Raw genomic sequence first — 27,047 nt, 5'->3', positions numbered from 1 at the left:
TGAGCACAGTCCAATGTGGCAGGGGAAGGAAGAGACATAAACACCACCACACGTGGCAGGGTGCTCATTTACTACAACTTCTATAATCAGCTTTCTAAAATAACACACCATGTCATCTGTCCACCCTATCATCGTGATAATCTCACTCCCTCACCCCTTAATCATCACCTAATCCCCAAACCATCTCACCCATCATCTTCGACATCATCATTATCGTTACTGTCATCACCTTCCTTTAACCCAACTACACTGTGCACAGGAGGTTCGTGCTGCAATGCTGCCAACTGCATGTGATGAGGACACAAAGTAAGAGCCAGCTGATGAGAGTGTGTTGTGTTTGTTGACAAGCCACATAATACTGCAGTTTAGAAAAAATACACAATATAATACAAAGAAGAGAACACAGATTTCCGAGGTAGCTAAATTTGTTTAGACGTGATAAAAATAGCCTGTGTCAGTTGACTTCAAACAAGAAACTTTTAAAATGAATGCTTGAGCGATAAAGTAGTTTATGCGATCAAAAGTAAATCAATTGCCTCTTTTGAATAATTGATTTGAGTCATTTTCCAAGCAAAAATGCAAATGTGAGCTGCATCTTAAAATATAATAAACTTAATTTGTTTGGGTTTTGCACTATTGATAGAACAAAACAAGCAATATGAATATCATCTCCATCTGTGGGAACTAGCACTTTTCACTATTTTCTAACATTTATAGATAAAACAATGAACTGATTCATCAGACAGATTAATCAATACTGTCAATGCAACGAACAATCATTTGTTGCAGCCTAAAACTTGATTATTGTGCATACCCACATTAAAGTTAGGAGTAAGTTGAGTTCGCATAATTTCCTAATAACCTTTATTTAAATGAGTAGTGGCATTTAACTGTCAAGTTAATATCCAGATAGATGTGGTGACCTACAGGTTATTACACCCCACAATGTATGAAGGGAAAGGTCATTCAGACATTTGACAAGTAGAAGAGAAGATCATAGATTCAGCTCCTATAAATATGTTTATGATATTTCAAAGCGAGGTGATGCTGAATCGATTAAGGTTTTGTTTTGACGCAGACTGCCCATTCACTTGAATGAATCACTCCATCGACACAGTGGGGATGCCAATTCCAGGGGCTCCGGCAAAACAAAGAGTCGCCTGAGGAAAAAAGTTGCACTGGCCTCAAATTCTGTTACAACTCGACTTGTTACTCCAACTGGACTTCCTGGGGCATATTTCATTGTCTCATTGGGTACCTAACCATCACATCCCTACCACCGCAGCCCCCTGTGCTGTTTTAACACAGGTCACTTCTGTCTGAATCCCGAACCCAAGTATAGGCCTCTGGCCCTGTAGACACTACACTTACTGTACTTCTCCTAATCTGGGTTTGAGCTTCAATCACTCTGTTCAGTTCAGTTGGCCTGAACCTCTAGAATACACAGTTAACCCTTTGACCCCAATTTCCACAGCAGCTCTGTGTGGATGTTATTTACGTCCATAATTGGCGCAGAGGGCTTGGGTGTTCCCCCTCTCATTCCCCCTGTCTGCCCCTACCACTCCCACAGTAATGCCACTATTGTGTGAAGAGACCTGACCCATTTAACCAAGGCTCCCCCCAACATTCCCAAACACATCCATTCCTCTAAAGTTTTTTGTAATATATTCATCCATCCGTTCATCCATTCATTCATCCAACAGTGCAGGCAGATGGGGTGAGGTGGGGGGGTGGGCTACAACATGAGAAACAACAGCGTGCTGGGGTCATGTGACCAGGCGGTCAGGGAGGCAGGTGGCCTTGTCCTTGAACTGTGGGTTGCACTGATAGGCAGGGAGAGGGAGGAGGAGGACGAGAGCAAGGTTGTGGGCTGCTTATACAACATACATATATGGTACCAACACACAGGATACATAAAACTGTGGAGGTGACATGGTCCATTCTATTCTCTGCTCCCTTGTCTCTTTCAGCCTGACAAATACATGCACCAAATCTAAACCCTATCAAAAGGCTGGTCAAACACACACACACACACACACACACACACACACACACACACACACACACACACACACACACACAGACAGACCAAGCCTTCCAGAGAAGGCTTACAGTACGTGAGCGTATGAGCCATACGGGTGGGTGTAGACATTATTGCATTATAAAAGGCCATAGGTCAGGTGTATGAGTCATAGGACAAACAGGAGACGTGCAGATTAATAGGCTGTCTTCAATCTAATTTCAAATTAACATCTGGGAGGGTGCTGTAATGGAGAAAGAGTCCTTTTCTGTCAAATACACTGCATATTGCAGCATGGCAGTCACACTTCCCATCAAATTAAAATTATTCATTTAAAGTAATTGCTCATTCTGTTGCTTGATTTGGTTTTAATAAATCAAATGGGATTATAACAATATCACACATATTAGTATTTTCAATGGTGCAAAGCACCATGTGTAGTATTAATTCCCATCGTCTGTTTTTATGTAAAAAAGCAGACTCTCTATTGATGAACCCATCTGGTAAACTGGTAACAGCCAAGACGGTTAAGGAGAGAGAAGCTGTCTGTCTCATAGGCTTAGAATATTTACTCTCCTGGGACAACAGCTCTAACTCTCAGATGAGATTATTACAGTAATTAATCACTGCAATGTGAAGTGATGATTAACAGGCTGGCTGATTGAGTGTGAGGTATAAGCAGGGTAGAAAGCAGACAGTCACAGAGCACAAGTCAGGTGTGATCTTAGCTTTACTATTTGAGAAAAAAAAAACAATTTACTTTAATCAAGTGAATTTCAACAGCTAATTAAAATCTGACGTGGATGAGGAAAGGATGAGGCCGATGTGGTCTTCTGTTTCATAAGACTAAAATCCACAAAGAGGAATTTTTTGCGTGGAAAAGATCTTACATGTGTCACATGGTAATTTGGTTATCTCATGTATTTTGTTACAGGAACATTTTAGTCATCACGCAAAAGCAAAGATCACAGAACATGTAGGGCCAAAACAAACATGAACGCAAGTGTGTCTCACTTTCTGGAGTAAAGAAATAATAAAAATACTGACGGGAACAAAAGATGAGGTTTATCTCTGAAGTCACAGAGCTGTGTGAAACAATGGTGTGCTTGATGTTGCACAAACTGACGGCAGCCTAGTGTATTTATACATCCATATTAGTCAGGCTTGAGCTCTGGCCAGCAAGGCCCTGGGCTGGGAAACAAAGAGCAGCCACCAATCACACACATGTGTGTGTCTACTTGTCCGCACACACACACACACACACACACACACACACACACACACACACACACAGAGGCCACGATCTGACACTACAGGGCCTCTTTGTTCAAGCTACAGCCAGCCTGGCTTGGCCCTGCCTGGACCACCATAACTAACAGTCCAGTACAGATGATAACAGCTCACTCAGGCTCTTCAAAGGCAAAGACTAATCCAGCTCTTTGGGGCATACTGATGAACTGACTGGAAATATGAGTGATGAAAAGGACATTAATAACCTGCTGCAGAAAGCTAGGATAAATAGGGTCAGGCCAAGCATGCAGGTCGTCAACGCATACCTCTCAGTATCTATAGTGATTACACGTGTTCACGTTTACACAATATCTGCATAAAATGAGCACACATTGCCAACATCTTAAGACTCTGTGTCCATCCATTCTGTAACCAAATAAGTACGCTGATGAGTATCACTGACCTTTCGGGAAACAAAAGCATTTAGCCAGAAGTAGCCACAAACATGTGGACATGGGTCACACACCCAAGTTAGGGACATTGAGCACACAATAATAATGAAGCACAGAGGCATGTGCAGTCAAACACACCCTTAACTACCTTTGTTTTATCTCTTAAAAAGTTACTCAGTAGACTTAAAAAGGAAACTGACAAAGCGGCAGGTGACAGTGAGGTCATCTTGGGAGTAAAGTCATGAGCTGAGAGGAGGCTTAGCAGAAGCACAATAAAAGCTCTTTATCAGTGCCAACAAAACTGTTGTACACTAGTCCGTTACTCACCTCCTCCCTTCATCGAACTTCTGAACCACAGGAATGCTTCTTACAGTGGGCGTATCAAAAACAAAGTCTAAGATGCAGTTTTTGACAAAAACACACAGGATGAAAATGTGGTAGGAGTATAGACAAAGCATGAAAGAATAGGTGAGGACTGGCATTTCTGCCTTTGTGAGAGAACAATTCATTATTCACATCAGATTATTCTGAGGTATGGCGAGAAATAGTGAGCAATGAAGCTGCAGCAGCGAGTGTCTACAGATGACGGCAAGTGCGAGGTAAAATCCTGACAAAGCTTTAGGTCAGTGTGCCTGCTCTTCTCTGATAGCTTGAGGCAGGATGTAAGCAAGAGCAGCCACAGCACCCACAGGAAAACACTCCACTTCCTGTTTGCAGGAAATAGCTTCAGCTTCCACACAAATCCCTGTGCTCACTATTCAAAATTCCTCCTACTATAGCTCACCTTATTAAGCGTCCTGCAACCTAAAGAATGTGTTACTCCAGAGGGCAAGTGGTTGATTCATCTCACTCTGTTTTGATTCAAATACCCCAAGGTCAGACTGTTGGTCCTGGTTTTATTCTTCATGGCTATCAAGCACTACTGTAAACACACCCATGCACAACCTCAATAACAAACACTCATCGGTAAAAGTCAAGAATTCAGTCGTTTATCGCACAAACAAATAGAGGTAATATGTCATTCTGGTGTACTGGAGAGAGCTCATAATCACTCCAGCAAAACCTGGGTAGATGCATGTATTAGAAGAGAGTCATGAAAAGCTGACAGTAACATTTAGACTGGCATCTGTGACAGAACCACCACCCCACACCAGCAGCTCTCCCAGTCACTGGGGCAATTGTGTCCATGGTAACTGTATCTCCCGTCTTACTGGACCCAAAGGAAGGAGTGGGGCAGCAGTGCACTCAAACAACACATAATTAGAGGCACACGCACATGCTCCTTCTGGAGGGCAAGCACTCAACAGCAAACACATGCAAATGCATTAAAGCCACTAATGTAAGCCTTTACATTCTTTCTTTCAGATTAGCGTGTACTGTGCTGTCCTATGAAATGCATGTGAAATAAAGACCCCAATGAAATATCTGCAATCACCTTCAGTAATTAACAGATGAATTCAGCAGCAGCCATTTTTAGGGCAGGTTGTGACTGTGATGGGAGGAGAGAGGGCTGCAAGTGGGTGCACACACATGGGTGTGCAGATGAGGGCAAGTAGCCAATAGGCAGATGACGATGATGATGATGCAGAGTCTCAGTCAGCAATGATGTACTGTTGTGCTGACGTGCTCAAACACGCTTGAGTTAATTAGTCTCAAACAGCAGCTCCACTCTGTCATACAGCTCCCTGAAAACCCCTCCATCAGGACTCTCCTCAACATAACACATGCGCATACATGCATGCACACACACACACACACACACACACACACACACACACACACACACACACCTCTGACTGAAAACTATCTGTCACAGAATCACTGCTAGAATAGTGAGGGTAGGAATAAAATACAAAACCTATAATCCAGGCTTTTGGATTAAAACGTTAATCTGAGCCATGCTTCCCACTGAGGTCTACTGCTGTTGTCTCATGAAAGCAGACAGAGTGAAATGGATAGATGGATGGATGGATGGGTGGATGGATGGATGCTAAACTGAGACCACTGTCATGTCAGCAAGCATGTTTCTCAGAGCACGGGCCTTTCATGTGCCTCTGTCTCACAGCTGATGAATAATCTATCATTTCTCAAACCTTTAACCACATGAACTGAATGAAAATCTGCCACTAATGACTCCAGGTATTTTTGCAATTTTCCTTCTCAAGTGATACAAAAATTCTAAACCTGGTTTACTATTTCATTTATCTCAAGTCAAAACCCACCATTTATCTAAGAGGTATATAACTCTGCGAGACTGCAAGGCTAGCTGATAGTTTTGGTACAATTAAGATTTATAAGGATGTTATCATATATGCATAAAACTGGCTCCACCAATCAATTAATCCAAACAAAGCCTCCTTTGATTAATTGCTAATCCAAATCGGCACCACATGGTGACATATACATTTTTTTTTTTTTTTGATAAAGAAAGAAGAGCACTGGTATTGGTTCGGTAATACCTCACTCAGCTCTCAGGATAGAAAAAAATTGGGAGAAAAAGGATCACCCCATCCCTGGTAATTGCTAGTTGTTCATCAGGAGATTAATTAGATAAAACTTTTTCATGTATTATGCTCAATGTTAATACACTCAATGCAAAATTAGAAGTAATTTTATTCTCTGGGCATGAGGAATATTATTTTAACACAGTGCAGCTCCAAAGAACTGATGTGCAGCGGGCTGTTCACTGCTATCCACTGACCCAGACACAAAGCTAGGCTAGGCTAGCATCTCATGTGTAGTTTATCCAGCAGCAAAGTCATCCGAGCTCAACCACACAAATTGTTCTTTGCCTAGAGAGACAGGCAGTGTTGAGGTCAAAGAGGAGAGCGGTAACTTCTGGTGGGATTCTGACTTTCCCCTTTTGCACATTCCTTCCCTTCGGTTTAGTTCAAGCTGTGGGTTTCTCACAAACTTCAAAGTTTCAAATAGCCTCTCAGACAGCGGTTCTCACTCTGGGGATTGGAGGGCCTCCTATCATAGGAGGGATACATGTACTTAAGGCCCACAAGATGTTTTGCCAAAATGAACAGTTTTCTTTTTTCTCCTTTGGGGTTAGTAGGTGGAGAAGGGTGGTACAGGTCCAAGACTGGAATGGCCAATAAAATAGATCTAATGCAGGATTATGTCTCTACTTACTGTGATCTCTCAATTCAATCAAATTCAACAACCTAAAAATGTTTGTTTGAACTCTTGGTTGATTAGAAGGTTGTGGAAGGAAACTGCTTCATGAGTAGAACTTGACTGATATAAAACAGCCACTGTTATCAGCATTTATTGGCTTATCACATATTAGTTATCTATTGGAATCAGTTTGTATGTGGGCTGAGTGGGGAGTACTGAAAGCTGTAAGGACACACAGGTGCTGTCTTGTTTTTGGTGGACTGTATCTGAACATGTGCATACAAAACATAAAACCACACAAACACAAAAACCTGTACAAAAGCATGCACACACTCTACATTTGTGCTTTGTTTTTGTGTCAGTGGAAAGAAACTGTAAGGCAAGGCATTCAGAATGATAACCAGATCCAGCACTGGAACCTTTGGATTCAGCCAATCACTGTACACACAACTATCAGTATTCCCACCCTACCCCGCCCATCACACACACACACACACAGACACACACACACACTCAACAGGAATGTGTAGATAAGGAGACACGGCCCAACTCTCTCACTCTGCCTGTTTCTCATTCCAAATGTTTTCCCTCACCTTTTCCTCGCCTCACTCTCTGGATTTTTCTGCCTAAATCCCCCTCTGTTTCATTTTGTCCCCTTAAGGTTCTCCTGTCTTAATGACAATGAGCTTAAAATAAAAGCAAGGTCGGAGAACAAGACAACAAAAATAATTTGACAATTTAGTGTCTTTAATATCAGGGAACAAGAAACACAAGTATCAGCCACTGTATCAGCAACAAGCCTCAATAACTGTGTTGGCAAGGTAAAGACATTAATGGTCTAGCAAAGATAATTAAAGCAATTCCTGTCCTGTGGTTTATAAGTTTCAGATAAGTTAATGCAGTGTAAGTGAATGCCTACAATTAATGGAGGTCAAGTGTTGCGATACATTTTGTCACAAGAGATTAATTGTATTAAGTATTTCAGAGGCTGAAATCCAAGATGGACAACAAACAAAACGTGTCGAATTACCAACACTACGAATCCTTTGCTGACCTAAATATACTTGTAATTGAATCCTGTATAATTAGACTGATTAGCCACAATGACCCTTGACATCTCACCAAAAGTTTAATCAAGCAATTAATCCAAAGTCTTGAACAGAAGTCCAGAACCCACATTAATTAAACTACATATTAGAATTGAGGCAACAAGAGAACAAGAATACATTGAACTGATGGTTTTAAATCATATTTAGGCCATGCTGTCCCACCATAGCCAAGGTCACACTTGATAATAACAATAAAATGACCAAGCAAGTATCAGCATGGTAGAGCCTGTGGAAATCCGAAAAGACAAGCGCACAGAGTTCAAAGGGTTATAGGAGTGTCAGTGTTGTGTTGTAAATGTTAAGAAACGAACACATTTTTTGCAAATGATGCTTTCCATTAAGGATGGGTTTGACAGTGATGAAACTCACTGTACCTCAGAGGCAAGCAGGAATGCATATATACACACACACACACACACACACACACACACACACATTAAACAAAGGGGTGATTCAGCGAGGGGTCTTTCAGTCTGCTCATGTTTGCCTGCCTCCACAGTACACACAGGATGACTAAAATTAGCTACTACCACCAAGGACATATGTAGAGTCTCATCTGCCACAATGTACCAGCAAAGATTATACATGATTATGGTGATAAGAGCAGCAGCATTTGAATGTTCAAACATAAACTTGGAGCAAGCACTTTGAGTATCTGACACAGAAGTAAAAACATGAAGCCTTTCGAACTGCAAGTTGCAAAACATCTTTCAAACTACGCAACTCTGAACCACAACTCATCGTCTGCAGAGTCACGTGGTGCCATAAAACAAGAGGCCAAACCCACTCAATGGCATTCCCAAGCCTTCTGAGGACTTGGCTACAATAGACATGTTGTGGGACAAAATCTATAGTGAATTAATGAGTTACTGTTGGAGACGCCATTTTCCCAGCACTTAACTGGCAACATAATTACCATTCCCCCAAGAGATGAGAGATAGGGAGGGGGTGCATGCATTCTTTAACAAGACACAAAAGCACACAAAGATAATACGTAAATGACTTCTAATGACATCTAAAATAGGACTCCTTAGCACCCCTACTAGAGAGGAAGCTTACATCCGCTGATGTACATAATGCACTAATTACAATGTGCAAAGTATGAACGTTGCAAATCTGTAATGAAGCCTCATCATGTTGTTATTCCATGGTGTACATATGGTAAGTGAATGAACATCATCCGTGTTTTCAGAGGGTTGGCAACAGCAGGCTACAGGAATGAGGCAAACACATCCATACTGTACTGATCCAAGTCCTTTACTTATGAGCATCTGTAGATAGCAGTCAGGGTTTTGTTTACAGCTGCATAGTGCAGTCAACATTAAGTAGGCCCACATTTGGCAATTTAAATACGACTGACAGCTGAACAGATCTATATTAAGAAAATACAACATGCATCAAATCTTTTCTTTGATCACTTTTTACAGTATTTGTGTAGTGTCTTATACTATTGTTCATACCTGTGAAGAGAAATATGTTTTGAGGCACAATATCGACACTTGGAACATCTGCAAACTGGCGCAGAATAACACAAAACAATGTGGCTCACCTTGCAACATTCATTACCCCTCGCTGTCATAGTGAAACTGCTCGCTGTTGTCTGTTTATTTTGTGTTTTTACTTCCCTAATCATAATTCAGACAGGAGAAGAGGATTTAAAGGAGTGATACAGTATCCTTTAGTATATTTTTAGTGACAAAACCACCCATGTTGCACTATACCAGTGGTTCCCAACCCGCAATATAACATGTCATCTGTACATGTCATGTAGATGCTAATCGGTTTAAACAAATTTGTGGGATACATTTACAGTACATAAATGTTAGGTTAGATAATATAGGCCCATTCTCAATCACTCAGAATAAATGGTTTCCAGATTTCCAGATATATAATTATATGTTATATAAACATTGAAAATGAATAAATGCACTAACAGCTACTGTGTTTCTATCATGTTCTTCAAAATTAAAATTATCTTCTATTTATGAGGTACAAAGACAATCAGACAAAACAAAACCAACAGCTGACGGCATTATAATGTGTCTGCTGCTGACATGGGGAGAGTGAGCTTGACCCACTGGTCTGACTCAACTGACTGCTTCTCATCTTGTTTTCATATAGCAGGCATGAGAGAGCTAGATCACATAAAATTTGGTAAGATGGTATAAAAGATACTCTGCATATTAGGCTGTTGTGTCTGTTAAGTAGTGTTTTGTGTCAGGTGATCATGTTCATCTGCTCACTGGATTATAGTTCTTGAACTGTATTAGACTGCAGGCACTGTTTCAATTCTAGCGGCTTAAGCAAACCAATACAAAATGCAGAAAACAGCAGGTTTAATGTTTGTTATGATGATGACACTATAAAAGACACAATTCATGTCCTACACAGGTTGATGTAATGAGGTACTTTTTTTTTTCTTTTACAGTTTTATTTTACATTAAGAGAGAATTAGGGCCAAATTGGAGAAAGGCATATAAAAAGCCAATGGATGACCATAGAAAGAGAACACAATTAAACGATGCACGCTGTTTTATGAAAGGTGGGGGGAGGGGATAGATTAATAAATGCATGACAACTAGATTTATATTTAGCAGACAAAACATTTCCATTATCAACAGCATGATAGTGTTTGAAGTAAAGCCAATTTAGATGCAAAAAATGTCTCAAAGAGAAGCAAATTCTCTTGTCAGGAGTATGAGATCTGGGAAATTTACACACAGCTACTGCTAGTGATGATTGTGCTGTGTATCATCTGAGGCAGCAGACAGTGTCTTCCACAGGCTGATAACTCTGTTTCCCAGACAGAAAAGACAGTGCTACACTCCAAACACTGCAAAAGATAAGCAAATGGACACACAGCAATGTGTGTGTGTGTGTGTGTGTGTGTGTGTGTGTGTGTAAAGGCATGTAGGGCAACAAGCCTTAGGATGAATCTGTTCCAGCCTCTTTCTCTCTTCCCTAACCAGCTGAGCCACGGCTGCCACATGCACTCTCTCTCTCCCTTCTTCCCCTGTCTCTCTCTCACCGTCTCGCTCTCTCTCTGTCTCACACACACAAAACACCCTATGTCAAATCCCCTGTGCCTGCAGTGGGAATGATAAATCCCTGCAGAGACCTGCCTTGCCCTGCCAGAAAGGATGCAGGGCTGGCTTGGAGTGTCCCAGCTTTGCTAGGCTGGCTGTTTGATAAGAAACAAGGGACTAACCAAGACTTTGGGTTATATGACATTTCCATCCATCCATCTCAGTCGAGAACATCAGCAAGTGAAAGGTTGTTGATCCTTTAATTTCAGTGTAGGTGTCACAGTGTAGGTGTAGGTAAAACTGATACAGAATCACAATCTGGTGTTCCTGAGGGAGCTCTATGATAAAATATTAGACTTTGTCAGGTCAATATCAGCGTTCAGCCACTCATACATCAGAAAAATGTGATATGGACTTCCTGGGCAGGCCAGTACTCAGGCTTGTCTCAGGTGTTTTTGGTTCTGCCTGCAACATCCTGCAAGTCAGACTCAAATATCACCAACAAATAAACATTTAGACTGCTGACAACTACTGCAATTAGGCACTGAAGATATAAACTGATATAAACTAAGTATGATTGACGATGATTTTTTGAATATGCGGTCCACTTCTTGTGTCATGTTTTTCAGAAACTGATTTTGGTAAAAAGTTGAGAAATTTAGCAACATTCAGAACCACACCCATGTAGGGTTGGGCGACATGACAGTACATACCGTGCAATGGTAGAAATGTTACCACTGGTAGAGATTTGGCAACACATTTCCAACACATGAGCTATCCCTTAAGCTGTGTTTACTCTCTGTCATTCACAGTGAATGCACTGCTGCTGCACAGAGTTTAGCTGCTTCATGTAGCTTCTTTTCTGTTTGTCTTCATATTGTTTTCCACTCTTTCATTGACATTGCAGATATATGCAAATACATGGAAGTATGGATATAAATGCAAAGACAGTCATCATTACAGAGGAGTCCTCCTCCCTCTGCACCCTCTCCCAAGGTGCCATCCATCACGTAAACCAAACAGAGTATTTCCAGTAAGTGAGACTGCATCTGACACGGACAAAAGAGCTACATGTGTGGACCCTGCCCGGACCTGATTCTGCAGACACTATCCAGAATACAAATAAAAAAACGACTTTCATGTCTCTGCTATACATTAAGGGTGGCCGCGCGGCGTAGCAATCCAGCTGCCTCGTAAGGTCATGCGATTTTGGCCACAGGACTGCTTACCACATTCTCATGTGACAACAGCCACAGTTGGTGGCAATAATGCACCTCTGTTCTCATTTGTAAGCTTAAAATTTCCATATTACTGTTTTGAGTCCTTTCTTGTTAAACACAATTTCTGTCTCATGCTGCAGTTGTTTTTGTTTGCAAGAAAATAATCAAATGTGATGAAGCATGGTACAGTAAAAACCATTTCTTAATTGAATTAACATAACAATTACTATATTGTGATAAGAAATTACATGTACCACAATGGAAGATGTTGGCCATATCACCCAACCCTACACCCATGTTATTCCAGAAAATCACAGTTAGACACCAACGGCCACTGCTAGTCTTGTTCACAAAAGTCTTTGACCCACACTGGGCACGGAAATTTGCTCCACCCTATTATGCCGATCCATTTGCATTAAATAGAAATATATATTAATGTGCTTTATAATATGCTTTATAACATGAACAAGCCCAAGAGCCATAATGCCCTGATTATCAGAGGCAGTCTTTTTAAGATCTGCCATGTGACTGCGATTATAGCCGTTGTATCTCTCCCTCCCGCTCCTTCCTTTCTCCATTTCATTCCCTCCAATAACCCCTCCTCTCGTCACCTCCTCCCTCAGAAGGCATTTTCTGTTTTCCTTCGTTTTCTCTCTCTGCTATCCACCTGCCTCCTGCTGTGCGTATCTGCCCTGGATTTCCCTCAAGGGATGAAAGGATAAGCAGGTCAGATGTCCTTGATAACTGCCGCACTCCAGAGTCCCCTGGCATTGAAACAACACAAACAGCTGCTTTCTCTCAATGTTTTTATCTCCACTGTGACAGGAGGTGATACTTGAAGTATGTCATCTCTGCCGCAATAGGCCGTGCTGATGATGTCATGAAGCTGAAGTTTAGACAGTTTAATATGGACGTAAACGTTACATATCGTGTGTTTAAGTAACAAGAAGCTTGTTTTGATTATCATGGTCCACTTTCTCTCTGATCACAATGAAAAAGGAGCTCCTCCCTTTAGGAGTCAAGTATATTGAATCTGGGCATGTGGACATTATCATACTTAAATTAAGCTTACCTTGTGTGCACTAATTCTCTCACATTCCATGGGCCTCCATCAAAATGTTTGTTTTTGACTAAATAAACTGTGCAAATGCATACTTGTGTTCAGATCCAGACGGGTCACAACTGCAGACAAACTAGCCAAAAAAACTGAAGCCCAAATGAACCAACAGGCACCCAGCTGCTGTCTTCAATATGGGCAACTTATACACAGAGACAGCCTACACCTGCTCTCCTTAACGGTTGGGAGGATTTTAAATCAAGGGCCTGTAAGAGCGAACAGGAATAAGTGACAGAGTTTGTGTGCTACATGTAGTGTAGATACATCTTTTTTGTTATTCCACTGAGGCTGCAACACTGAAGGTGTACGTGATCAACCACACTATTTTTCTTATTAAGATCAGTTACAGTGACCCTTAAAGGAATCAAAACAGAAGGATTTTTTTGGTTGAACAAACGCATTTATATAATTTCACAAAATACTACGTCCAATATTTTTTTGAAATAACACTAATTAGATAAGAATAGATAGATAGATAGATAGATAGATAGATAGATAGATAGATAAGAAAATGTATATGATATGATAACTGTCAATTTTCATACCATGGTATACTGTGAAATGGTATACTGCTGAAGCCTTGTGTGAATGCATCCATATATGCAGATACCCAATGTAGTATAAAAAGAAACATGAGCATGTCAGCTGTCTGTGTCTGTTGTGGACTACTCTACTTCCAGCCCTTCTTGAGGCCCTGTTATAATATATATATATATTTTTTTTTTTGGGGGAGTTTTTCCTGGATGGACTAAGTTGAGTGGGTGGTGTGGGCTGATTTAAGTTACATTACATTAAATAGTGTTAAAATGTAGGCATGTGAAACCCTTTGGGAAGTGTATCAGCAGAAGACTGCTTTATAAACAGATGGCGTAAGTCCTTGTTACAGACGCCAAACATCAGCTGTTTCATACGCTGTTTATCACTTACCACATCAGCCCTGATTCTTCAAAAAGGACGGAGAGACTAGGACAGAGAACAAAAACACCACCAGGACTCTTTTCCTCTCCCTAGCACTTGGCCCTCTAATTACATTTCCCTCCTTCACTGATGTAAATGGAGATGTGTAATCATCAAAGCAAAATAGAGGCCGTTCTTGGCCCACTGTGCAACTCTAATTAATACAACCTCCTCCATCCAAATGCGTTTTCCACTTATTTCAGTCTGTCTTCTCAAAGACAAGTCTAAAGACTAGAGAGACCGCTGATGCTCTAAATTATGTTTCCTCTTCTTGTGTTGCATTCACAAAAGTAAGCGGGACTGGCTAAAGGCCAAATACAAAGAATGAGGCCCGCATTTACAGCAGTGAAGAAGAGTTAATGTCAATTCTTCAGTAGATTAATGTTGTTTCCACTAGTTTGACATCAGTTGAATGACTGATTCATTAAAAAGACTGAACAAAATATTGATTATATACATATTTAAACGACAATATCAAAAGTAGGATTGGTAAAAATGTTGTAAAATAATAATTACAATGCTAAATGAGTAAGTTTTACCTTTCTGTCTTTAAATGATGACCAGATACATTTTAAATATCAAATCCTAGCCAACCAGCCTAGCCACACTGTCTTCTCTGTGTCTTTTAAAGTGCTAACTATGTTTAAGATGTCCTGAGCGGTCTGACTCTGACTCATCTTTGCAAGAACACAAACAGTCTCTGACTGGCTTGGTTTTTCTCATAAAATGGAGGAAAAAGCCATTCATGGAAATAATACCAAAACGTTCTTGAAAGGCTTGACAACATATTAAATCTTGGCTGTGACTAACAGGTCTGGAACCAAGCTAGTTTACACCCAGCTTCGAAAACACTGTCCTTTCCTCTCTCCTTGGTGCCCGAACAGGAACTTTGGCACCAAACAGAAAGATATTTCCTTTTCTGTCCTCTTCGAAACACATCCTCCTCTACACGGCAACTACCATAAACTGTTATTTTGTAGTGTACATCTATGACGACAAATGGAAATGCAGCTTCAACTTCACTTAGATTAGGTTAGACAAAGTGCTTTATTTCTGTTTACCCTGACTGTTTTTGTTGTCAGAAAGTTGTCAGAAATGAGTGAATGCTAAACACTCACTAAAACATCATACTAACCTAATGACACACTTTAAGTACAGCTATTGAGCAATGACAGCATTACTGACCTCTGAGACATAAAGTCAACACACCCACAGATGTTACTATATTCCTTAAAGACAGCACTGTTTATCATTAACTGTAGCTTGATGTGGCGTGTGATTAATTGTCGTGTTATGGCAGGTTATCACAACTCGTCAGGTGGGAGTATTGGACGATGAACTGCAGAGAAAAAACACACGAAAGCTAAGTCTTGTTTCACCGATTATCTTTGGATGCTTAATGTGTTGACTGTCTTTGCACTCTTAGCTAATGAGTGCAGTGATCCCTGAATAGACATTATTCAATCTTGTCTTTCAAAGGAGACACAGCTCTACAAGATGTTTACGGTTGGAAAAGATGGAAAGATAAACAAAAAACCTAGAAGACCATGTTCTGATATTGAGATATTTCTTCTTCTTCGGAAATCTGGATTGGAAAATGAACCCTGATTCTAAAAAAGTTGGTACACTGCGTAAGATGTGAATGAAAACAAAATGTAATCAAGTGATCCCAAGCCCATGTAGTAATATTCTTATATGATCAAGTGTTTCACAAAGTGGTGAACTTTCACACATTTAACCCAATCATGACACTATCACCTGTTACCAATTAGCCTGGCATTTCAAGCAACACACACAGAAAGAGAGAGACTGCTCATAGTTGTTGTTGACTTGTGATATGCTAGTAGCTAGCTTCACCTCTTTCACTGTAGTTGAGAGTGTACTCGTTCTTTAGTCTGGCTCGTAGCCAGTAACTAGTCACTGTGGAGAGTGGAGACAGTAACCAGTAGAAATTATGGCGGCCCCTCCCGTCTTGCTGATGAAGACGTTTGGGCAACGTTCGTAATCAGGAACTTTATTTCCTCTGCAGCAGAGAGCACATGGCTTTCTAACAGTTTTCCTGCAACATGATCTTGTCTGGAGATTTTTACACTGACTATTATAACTCATTGCCTGTAAGATGTACTTTACAGTGGCTGCAATATCATGCAGGTACTCAGGTATTCTCACAAATATGAGAGAGATCTACTTACCAATGAACTATGTCATATCCACACAGGCTAAAAACTAAATATATTCTGTAATATATTCTTAAAATAAGACACACATTAACTATTTTTTACCAATCTACAACTTTCCCAGTCTTTTGTTGCCACCTTCCGATCTTATTTGAAACATGTTGCTGGCAACAAATTCAGAAGAGGCATATATTTACAAAAATCAATAGAGTTGATGAGGTAAAACATCAAAATATATTGTCTTTGTACTGTTTTCAATTGAGTATATGTCAAAAATGATTAGCAAATGATCATTCAGTTGTATCTATGTTATATACAGCATCCCAGCGTTTTTGGAATAGGGGTTATATACATACAGTGATAAAGGCCAGAGGCCAAAACAAGAGGTTAGCTTGGAAAAAGGACAGGACAGGACAGTTAGTGATACGTGATACATAGCCTTCCTTTCACCAGAGACCACTGAGTTATATGAAATATATATATATATATATATTCATCACCTGAACAGCATGACTGAAACTTAAGAATATAGTGTTCCTCTATCATAAATATAGTAAGCAGGCAGTCCACAAATCCAAACCGAGCTGCCACCACTGCTCATAGGCAATCAAGCAACATGACTTCTTCCACTCACACATTCCTGTTTTCATCCAACTGCCAGCAGCCTGATCTGCTCTCATTTGTAGTAGTAATGCTAATCTAATATTAATGCAAACCTAACACTTGTGGCTGCTTATTCAAAACAATTTCACAAACCCAGTGCAGGAAGACTTTCATTCTGAAGCAGCAACAGGAAATGTTTTAATTACTCAGGATAGTGACCGTGCTAACTCAGTGTTTGACCAAAGATAGTCTACATCAAGATCCTGACATTTTTCAGTGCTGTTTTGTTTATCTGTTCAGGCTCTGCTCATCACTGCTTATGTTACCACAGAGCATTACTGAAAACTATGCTGGGAACTATCCTAGACACAGGTTTCCAAGACAGACGAGGGTAATACAAAATTAAAGAGAGAAGACTGGAATTACTAATAAGTACATTCAAAACTTGGCTCATTACCAACTGCAAGCATACTACAGTTGTAAGTCTTATGTCAAGGTGTGACCAAGGCCAGCATAACGTCATCAGCGGACGTGACGGAGGTGGTTTCGTCTAACTGGAACAACCGACCAAACCTGAATACCACCACCTCTATTAAACAAACACGGCACATTCCTCACTTGTCAAACTGAAAACATAAATCCCCTCATCGAGAAAAGACGGCACATGCTCAATACTGTTCTGCTTCAACACCTGACCTGACCTAGTTTTCAGCAAAGTCTGAAGGAATGCTTCATTCATGACTTCCAATCTAAAATATGAATACAAAACCAGAAAATGCACAGCTCTCAAAAGATATTCATCTGGCTATTTTTTCTTACTGATGAATCAACACACACCTGCAACAGGGCTGCAGATTAAAAGAACATATGTGAAGTTTGTGGTTCTCCAAAATGGGCTTTGGGGATCTCAACTGGGACTTGACAAGTGAAGGGGTGCAAAAAAAAGTGTGAATAGTTTAATTTAGTGTTAGCTCACTCACAAAGTTATTACAAAAAGACTGTCACTCAAAGACCACACTTTGGGTAACAGGTGGCTCTTTATCCATGATTGTGATCATCACCTTACTAACAACTTTGACAGTTTCACAAGTCTTTCACAAAACACAACTTACAACAAAACATAAGCCTGAAACAAAAATATTCCTAAAATGGACTTGACCGAATTTAGTTTATGATCTACTATATTCTGGGACCTCTGGGATGATTTCCTGCTACTGATAACAAACAATGAAGACTGGGACTGAACATATCAACAGGTAGCTGAGCTGAGACCTGCTATGATCACAGCTGGGTGATCAGTGATCAGTGACAGCTTATCAGCAGTAACAGCCAGTATAAATCAGATTATTTTGAAGCTAGCACCGTAGAAACAGCATGGCTAGCTGTAGGCTGCGTCAGTAGGTGTAGATTTCAGAATAACACATGAGCAAAACACACATACTCTCTCTCTCTCTCTCTCTCTCACACACACACACACACACACACAAACACCACCACTGAGCATATCATACTACTACTACGAATAGTCTACAAAGTTATATGGTCACACTACAATAACCCATTTCTTCCTATTTTAGCCAGTGTTAGCTTCTCAGTTTATCATTCACACTACATAAGCCAGCGGTTATCATGTTGGAACAAAACACTTCACTTAAATGTTATCCGGCCAGGTACCCACCTTATTTGTCGCTTTGGAGGACATTTTACACTCTTATTCCGTTCCAGAAGTGGCAGGTTAAAAGTTGTCCGTGTCTTTGTTTTGATAATCACTTGGGTGAGTGCGCTATTTTCCTTCCAGTTGAATTTTCGCCCAGCTGCCGCCACGCCGGGCTACGTTGTTATTTTATTTCATCCAGGACGACGGGAAACATGTCACGAAAAGCCGTGTGGAAAGTCCAAAGTTCATTATTTTATCTTCGTTGCCTGACACGCTAACGTTAGTACAGTTAGGAATCGAGTCATGGAAGAAATTCGAGCTGGAAAAAAGGCAAAAAAAAGACCACCTTGCTTTGACGTTTCGTCGCTAACCTCTGGATGAAAAGTTGGGAAGAGTAGGCATCACTCGGACGGTGGACTGCAATGGCAGGCTGAGTAAACCTCTCCCAGCTCTCGGCTCTGTGAGCAACGGCCGTGTCGTGTCTGTGCGGAGCGAACCATTGCAAGCATGCAGGGGTGCAAGACGCTAAAAAAAACGGGGGCAATATCCATTTAACCCGAAAAGACTTTCTTTGGAACAATATTTTGTTTCTGTACATGATACTATATATTATTACTTCACCATTAATTTCGTTTAATTCCTATTTTGTATACAGTTTTATCGCGGCTGAAAAAGTGCCCACCCCTGTTATCCAGTAAAATAAACAGTCCGGGATACAATAAGGAGAAGCGACGCCGCTGTCCCTGCTGATGCTGAATGCTCACTTTCACCGTAAGAAGGTGGTGAATGTTGTGTTAGTATGTTACACAAGGACGACAGTAGCCTTTGAAATCTCAAGTTTGAGGGAAAACCACAGCCTGTTATTTAAAAAGTATTGTGTAAAACAGGCTCCAGGAACCCTGCCCTCACATCAGAGCAGTGGAATATGTGTGCAGAATGTTTAAAAAGTTAGTGGCATAGGACCGAAACTACTTCCCTTTACGGTGTTTCTGCGGCTCATTTTGGGGAATAGCATCTGGTAGATTACAAAATGAGTCAATAAACAACACAGAGAGTCCTTCTTTGAAACATTGGTCAGCACAGAGTAATTGGTAGTGTTTGCGGTTTATAAGTCACCTCACAGGAAACCACAAAAGCCATTCAGTTAACTTCCTATGACTTCCAAACCCAGACCCCACCCACAGGATGCAACAATCTCAGCTTGCATTGTTTCACAGTTTACTTCTGTTTCCAGAAAACAATTTATGCAATATAAAAGTGTGCCATAGGAGAAGCACAAAACAAAAAGCAGCACAAAGCAGTGTTGCAGTATGTGTGAGAATATGAGTGCAGAGATCGACGCTATCTTTTCACCCTATCTTTTCCAAACAAACTGAGCAATCACATTCCCTCATTCTAGCTCCTCTGATGATTACTTCCTTTGTGTGTGGAGGAGGGCTTGGCGGCAGCGTAGGTGGTCTAAGGGGTTAATTCCCACCAGACATAATCCTACAAGGCTAAAATACCGCCAGTCAGGAGTAGCAGACCTGTCTTTAGGTTTGCAAGTAGAGGATGACCTCCAGAAAGGCCAGGTCACGCCGAGAAGAGGATCAAGACCGATGAACAACTCTAAAACCTGGAGCCATACGACCTTCTGAAGCGTGTCTGAAGAAGACAGCGGCTGGGACATGCAGGTTTAACCAAATCTTGTGGGAAAAAGAATGCATGGGAAAAAAGAAACAGACACAACAATGCTAAACATGGCCTGAGATGATACATACTAGTATCGATGCAAGTCGCTCACTCCGTCTGAAGCTCCTCAAGCGCCTGTCAGGATCGATCAGTGCAGACAGCAGGATGTTTAACATGATCACCAAGGTGTCAAGTAACAAAAAATAAAAATAATCAAACTTGAGCTCAAAAATACTGCCTTTTAAACTGACAACGAACAGAGCTTTTCCTCTGCTCCTTGTCTCTCACTCTCATCCACACCCGCGATGGTACCTCAGATGTTCTGACAGAGAGGAGCAAGACATTAGTGCCACTCCAGCATGATCAAAGCTATCTTTGTCCTCTATGTTTGCATCCCTGCTCCAATCTCTCTCTCCCTCTCTGACACACACACACACACACACAAGCACAAACACACAACTCTTTTGAGCAACGGGCAGCTTCAAAGCTCAGGTGCGCTCATGGAAGAGCAGGCACATGGAAAACAAAGGCGAACATGCAGGCCCACATTTGGTTGGAGCGCATCACAAGGTTCACTCAACCCAGCTTCTCCTGCAGCGAAAAGGCTAATGTAGAGTGAAACAGCATAATGCGCACACCCTGAAAATGTAAAGCTGGCCACTGATGCGCACAGAGGCGTTCACGTAAGCAAACACATAGTTAGATGATGATGAATAACGACAAATGTGAGGCTTGACGTGAACCATTTGTTTTGCATTGGTGGAAATTCTTAAGCAGATGTTTTCCTGTTTTCAGCTGTCCTGAGTTAGGTGTCTGTGAGAGGCTCTGTGATCCCTCCTGTGCCCTGTTGACTCAGGGCTGCCCCACAGGTCCAGCAAAGGCTCTTTGTTTCTACATGTTAATAAAAACCTTCTGGAAGACATGGAACCAATTGAAGTTCTCCATCAATCCTTGTCACATTATTGTAAACCAGTTAAACTGGTCTGGAGGTTTTCTTTCTTTTCTTTTTTTTTTTAGAGTGAAAATGTTACAAACTGTTTTATGTTGATTTTTTAAAGTGAAATAACCTGTTTAAATGGCAATGCTAGTGTTAATGGCACCTTATGGACAAATACTACTCAAATGGTAGTCAATAGTAAATGTGTGAAGAGTAATTTTCAGCTGCAGATTAATACAAATTCGCTGCACTAGTGAGTTCCTGTAGCACTCTGTGGACTCAAAATAAACTAAAGTATGGTGCTGATGCTCCTGGTACCATGTGGCTCTATGACACAGAAGAAGAAGCTACACCAGGCTTTGGATTCTGTGACACTACATGTTGTTATGATCAATTCATTGTTGGTTTTGGTAATTTCATGGGATTTATTGACAATAAGAAAAATACAGAATACCAACGGCCTCACACTTTAAAGATATTTTTCATCTGGATTTCATCTTGAGAAACTTTCACTTACAGAATATTAATCGGCTCAGTAAAAGCCACAAAGGGAAAGGGGTTGTGGTGTAGTCTGCTAATGATCAGTGTACTAATGTCACATCTCTACTTGAGGGGCCAACTGTTTGTGATCAGATTAGTATCATATGGCAGGATTAGCAAGCATCTCTCAAATTCACCCCTAACTTCCAGTTCAATATTGTTTAGGCTTTTGTGGGACTTAAACAGTAAAGACAAATCTGGTTTCGGGATTTCAAGAAACAGAGACTTAATATGTGATAAGCCCCACACATGGTTAAAGGTTCATGGTTGGATTTATTCATCCATAAAGTCTGGGAAATAACAGCGTTCCATCCTGATTACAGGAGGAAATAAATAGCCATAGAATAAAACCATAGATATTCCACAACAAACACTAAAGGAGAGGGTGAAAAAGCATTCCAACAATACCATAAAAACTGTCCAAAGCCTTTAACCTACTTCTTACCTTCCCCATATCAGTTTAAATATCGGCTGTACAAACTCACTTCCTGACTGCTGCTTTTCATCAGAAAGGTTTTCACAAGGCGCACACATGGCCAACAGGGCGAGGAGTGGACACAAATATCCTTACAATAATAACCCAGGTCTCCTTCCTCCGATAGAACGGTCTCTCACCTAACCTAACCTCGATTTAGAGGAAAAATGGAGTTTACAGCTAGACGCAGAATCATCTTTATTGGCCGTCTGTATATTGCATATTTCTGTATATTGTGAACAATACAAATAGTGCAAAGAAATAAATACTGAATGGGCATACATGGAGTGGATGATCATGTACAGCGCAAGGAGTTCCCGGTTTATGAACGAGATCCATTCTTTGCTATCGTTGTAAGTCATACTGTCATATTTTGTATGTAATTACTGAACGATGCACGATGCGTTACAAATGGCGGCATGTGGGAACTGTGATGATGGCCTTCCTTGCTCAGACTACCCCATAGTGCGTACTGTTCTGCGAGTGCTATGCCAAGTAGTAATTCATATGCAGATAACGGTTTTTAAAGATGAACTGAAATGCAGAAGTCTTGTTGAGCTTGAAAGTCAAGTTGCTAATTGGACTGGAAACAATGACCGGTGCACGGAAGAGGTGTCGGCCCAGATATATGTTATCCAGATATCTGCTGGCTACACCAGAAACCCTGAAACGTCTACTGTTGCCCCAAGAGGGTAAAACATCATCAGACATCATCATCATAGACGGTGGGTTCCGAGATTGATCCTCTGGGGACCATGAACGTCTCTGCGAAATTTCACAGCAACTCATCGAACAGTTGTTGAGATATATCAGTCTGGACCAAAGTGGTGCACTGACCAACCAACATTACCATCCGCATAGCCATCCTGTTAGCGTGGCTGACAAGATAATTCATTACTAAATCAACATACTTTTTTTTTTCTCTATCTACTCACACTAGCTAACATGTTTTCATGACCTAAAAAGATAATTGCCTCTACATAATCTGCTATCACAAAGCAGCTGCAATTAATTTTAAGTATATCAAAGGATATGTTGTGCAGGAGAACACTCTAAGAGCGGTGCTTAGCAAAAAGCTGCATGGAAATAAGGAAGTAAATAAGATTTTCACACAGTTCAAAGAAGTTTCTTATTATTGCAGTTGCTAATTCTGCCACTGTCAGTTTTGTTCTTGCCCAATTCATTCACAATCACAGAAGAAAAATGAGCTTGTGTAAGAGTAGACTAAAGTGCTGTTATTTGGAGACACGCTTAGTTCCACTTAGTTCCTCGTGATGAAGAAAAAAGCTTTCGCAGTACTAAATTTTCCATGGTGGGTCATCATTCACTGAGAGTGAACCAGGCTACTTTTGATCTTCTGAAGAAATTTACTCCAAGAGGCAGCCTGTGATCAACCAAGCAAGAAAGATCTCTCATTTTCCTCTTTCTCTGCCTCTCTCTTACTCTTTCTCTTTTCAGCAGTCAAGGATTGCTGAGGCTTTTACAGTCAGAAAACACTGACTCTGCTGCAGTGAATCTGCTTGAACTCCACTCTGCTTCCCAGTGGTATATCAAGTGGTTTTACAAGGAATGGGCCAAGTTGAAGAGCACCATTCCAAGTCTACTTCAAATTCCACCACTGTCATACCTCTGTTACTGCTTCTCAGTACAGAAAATAGGTTTTGTGATTTTCCTTCCTTGAACCAACCTGAATACTGACTGTTGAATCTCTGCACCCACACCCATTGACAATCAATATACAGTATAAATCTGGGGAGAAACTCGCCATTGCGTCATGGTTTCCATCCACGTGACAACCCCATTGTTTGCCGCAGAATGAGACTGTAAATTAAAAATATTGCAAATCCCAAGGTACAATCCAGAAGGCACTCAGCTCAATCTAGTGTGTGTGTGCGTGTGTGTGTGTGTTCTGCCAGTAAATACTTCATGAAAAGCAATTCAACCTTTTCCCTTCATTGTTGCAATAGTGTAGCACACAATGCAAATGCAACTTCAAGCAGCTTTTCGTTACTGCCCAGTCTAAGTCAAGTCTGTTACAATGTGTCTGTGCTGTGGCAGCATGTCCTCCGACTCATGACGCAACGAGAAAGTACAGATTGTTCTCCAAAGTTTCAAATAACACGCTATGCATAACCATGTTTTTTTCTTCTTGCAAAGACTGATAAGAAAATGCAACAACCTTGCAAAAAAAAAGAAAGCAATTATCATTACAAAAAAAATGCATGGTGCATGGAAATATTTTCTTGATGTGCTAGATTTTTCAATCTGTTAAGTTTACCATACTGCACATACAGTAAGTCAGTAAGTCAAAAATATGGGAAAACAGAAAATAAGTAGACATGGATTTAAAGGAGAGTGATAGAAAGTTCAGAAACCCTAAATTCAAAGCCCTGAGCAACAACAAGCCCGCAGTGGTGTTTTCATTGAAAACTGCAGATTTCCCCCACAATCAGGTGAACAACATTAACTTGTTTCTTTAAAAGCATGTGAGCTCATGTGGTCAATACAGGGACCAAAGCCAATTGATGAGAAACAGCCTGTGATCATGAATTACAGTGGAGCTGTGAGGAGAAAGAGAAAAAAAGGGGGAAAAGATCTGTACAAAGTGACAGCAGCCTGACCATATGTGTGTTCTCACATGATCACATGTGAAATAACACTGAATGGACAAGAATGGGTCATACTTTGTACTGTGAGGTATTGGGGCAATTTTGTGACCAAACACACAGCTGGTAGAATTAGACAGTTAAAAAAGAGTGAGGACAGCACCTGATGCTGAATGACAAACCGCATGCAATACAGCACATGACGTACGTATTGCTGAAAGTCTCACACATCGATGTATGGTATGTGTGCTTAAAAAAGAAGTCTGCAAATGGCCCAGACATTGATAACAACCAGAGCTGTGTCTTGGTAGATGTATGTCTGGGAAACAGTATTTTTGTACACGTTGTTACAATCGATCATCAATCATGTAATTTGTCAGCGCTGCAGTTTCATAAGAATACATTCTATGTATTGTAGATATATTTTTGAGTGCTTGTGCATGTCAGCTATTCTCTAGGTACTGCAACACCTCACACAGTTAATTCAGCCTTAAGGCCTCACCTGGTCCAACTGAGAAAAATGAAACAACAAAACACTGCCACCAGTTCATCACAAGTCACATATTATCCAGCTTCAGAGAAATACAGCAATTACACTGCACTGTTACTTCTCACAGGTTTATGTGTCACCTGAGTAAAAGAGGGTGTAATAAAAGCTGCAGTTAAACCGTCTGGCAGCACTTACAGCTAATGTCCACCTGAGGCCATAATAACAGTGCAGAAACACAACCTATACACACTCGCTGATGAAACTTTAAAGCTTATCTTCTAAATCATGATGAATCACAACCTCGCTCTGTAATCCATAGATGTGGACTTAAATAGAAATAAAGTGCAGTCACAATGTATCAGGACAGGGAGATGTTTTTCATTGTCTCAGCTCAAATCCAGGGCATAGGATTTAAAACGAAACAGGATTTAAGTCCTGACTCTCAGCTTTGAGGGTGTTTACATCCACATCACATGAACAGATGGAATTTTAGCTCTTTTTTTTATACAAGGCCCAAGTGTATCAGTTTTAGGGGTAGAAAATTAAATTAACAAAGCAAATTAACTTAATTAAAATATTTAATGGTTAAACATCCTTTGCAGTCAATGACCCTGACCCTCTGCCAGGCCTCTACCGAAGCCACCTTCCCTTCCAATGTGTTTAAAGTTTTATCTTCAGCAGTTAAACACGCTCAATTGGATCTATGATTTTGAAGTTTCATAGCCATAAAACTTTGCTTTAAATATCATGTTATAAAGAGTTATTGTCCGGCTGAATTTCCTAAACTTGCAAACCTTCAGTATAACTAATAAGGGCAGTGAGTCCCACACTGCCAATATGAATGTGAACACTCTTAAAGCTGAAACTCACCTCTTTAACTTCATAATTATGGCTTAATTTCACATCCAATTGCAAAGTATAGCAGACACAATGAAAAACATATCACCGCCCTTGTGCTTTCTAACTGCACTGTATGCTAAAGAGGTCAGATTCAACCAGGAAAGGGATTACAGACACACTTATTCTCTAAAGGGCATCAATTTCGTGCATGTGCAAGTGCTAATATGTCTGTGTCTGGGCCAACACGTGTCAATGACCAAGCATGGTGTGAATCTACAGCTTAATGAATAGGCAATAGACACAAGTGCTCCAAAGCCGGCCCACTTAAACTGCGAGACAGAATTATGTCTCGGAAAATCCAACAGCTGCAGCTCAAGTTACAGTGCCGACAGCAAGCGGCAGACACTAAAATGCCATTTGACACGTACTGTAAGTGGCATGTAATTGATTTTGAAGGAACAGCAAAGATTTACAAGCCTAATACAGGCAGCAACTGCAGATTTCAGGCTGCCGCACTCTAGGAACACAATTAACTTCCGTTGCAGTGACGATTTATTTTGCAGCTGTCCAGCGGCACAGCAATATAACCTGAAAACATCCTTCAGTTTAGTCAGATTCACTGACCCGTGTCCAAACAATAGAGAAAAGGTTATGGTATATCTTTTGTTTAGTTAAACGTAACTTCACACTATTCAAATTCAAGCTCAAGGTTAACTATTTGTTCTGTTTCAGAGCTTTTCACAATGTTTTGACCACAACCAGCATCACTTAAGGGGTGTGGTTGGTTGTGGTCAAGT

General features: G+C 40.7%; 1 protein-coding gene across 15 annotated transcripts in view; it reads right to left on the bottom strand.

The window, feature by feature from the left end:
* The window catches only part of tjp1a (tight junction protein 1a), a 95,047-nt gene that overhangs the window by 32,149 nt on the left and 35,851 nt on the right, over positions 1 to 27,047 (bottom strand). For 2 of the 15 annotated variants that reach the window (XM_076729367.1, XM_076729360.1), the window contains exon 1: positions 18,713 to 19,145. The exons of 12 other annotated variants lie outside the window; for them this stretch is intronic. In XM_076729367.1, coding sequence (XP_076585482.1) covers positions 18,713 to 18,736 — 24 coding nt within the window. In that variant the 5' untranslated portion in view covers positions 18,737 to 19,145. Of the gene's footprint in view, positions 1 to 18,712; positions 19,146 to 27,047 lie in introns of those variants that run through there. One more of the 15 variants, XM_076729351.1, reaches the window with a different exon arrangement.

Source organism: Chaetodon auriga, chromosome 1 (assembly GCF_051107435.1).
Source record: "Chaetodon auriga isolate fChaAug3 chromosome 1, fChaAug3.hap1, whole genome shotgun sequence".
NCBI classification, from domain to species: domain Eukaryota; kingdom Metazoa; phylum Chordata; class Actinopteri; order Chaetodontiformes; family Chaetodontidae; genus Chaetodon; species Chaetodon auriga.
Note: the sequence above shows the minus strand (reverse complement) of the source record. Positions and strands in the feature narration are given on the sequence as shown.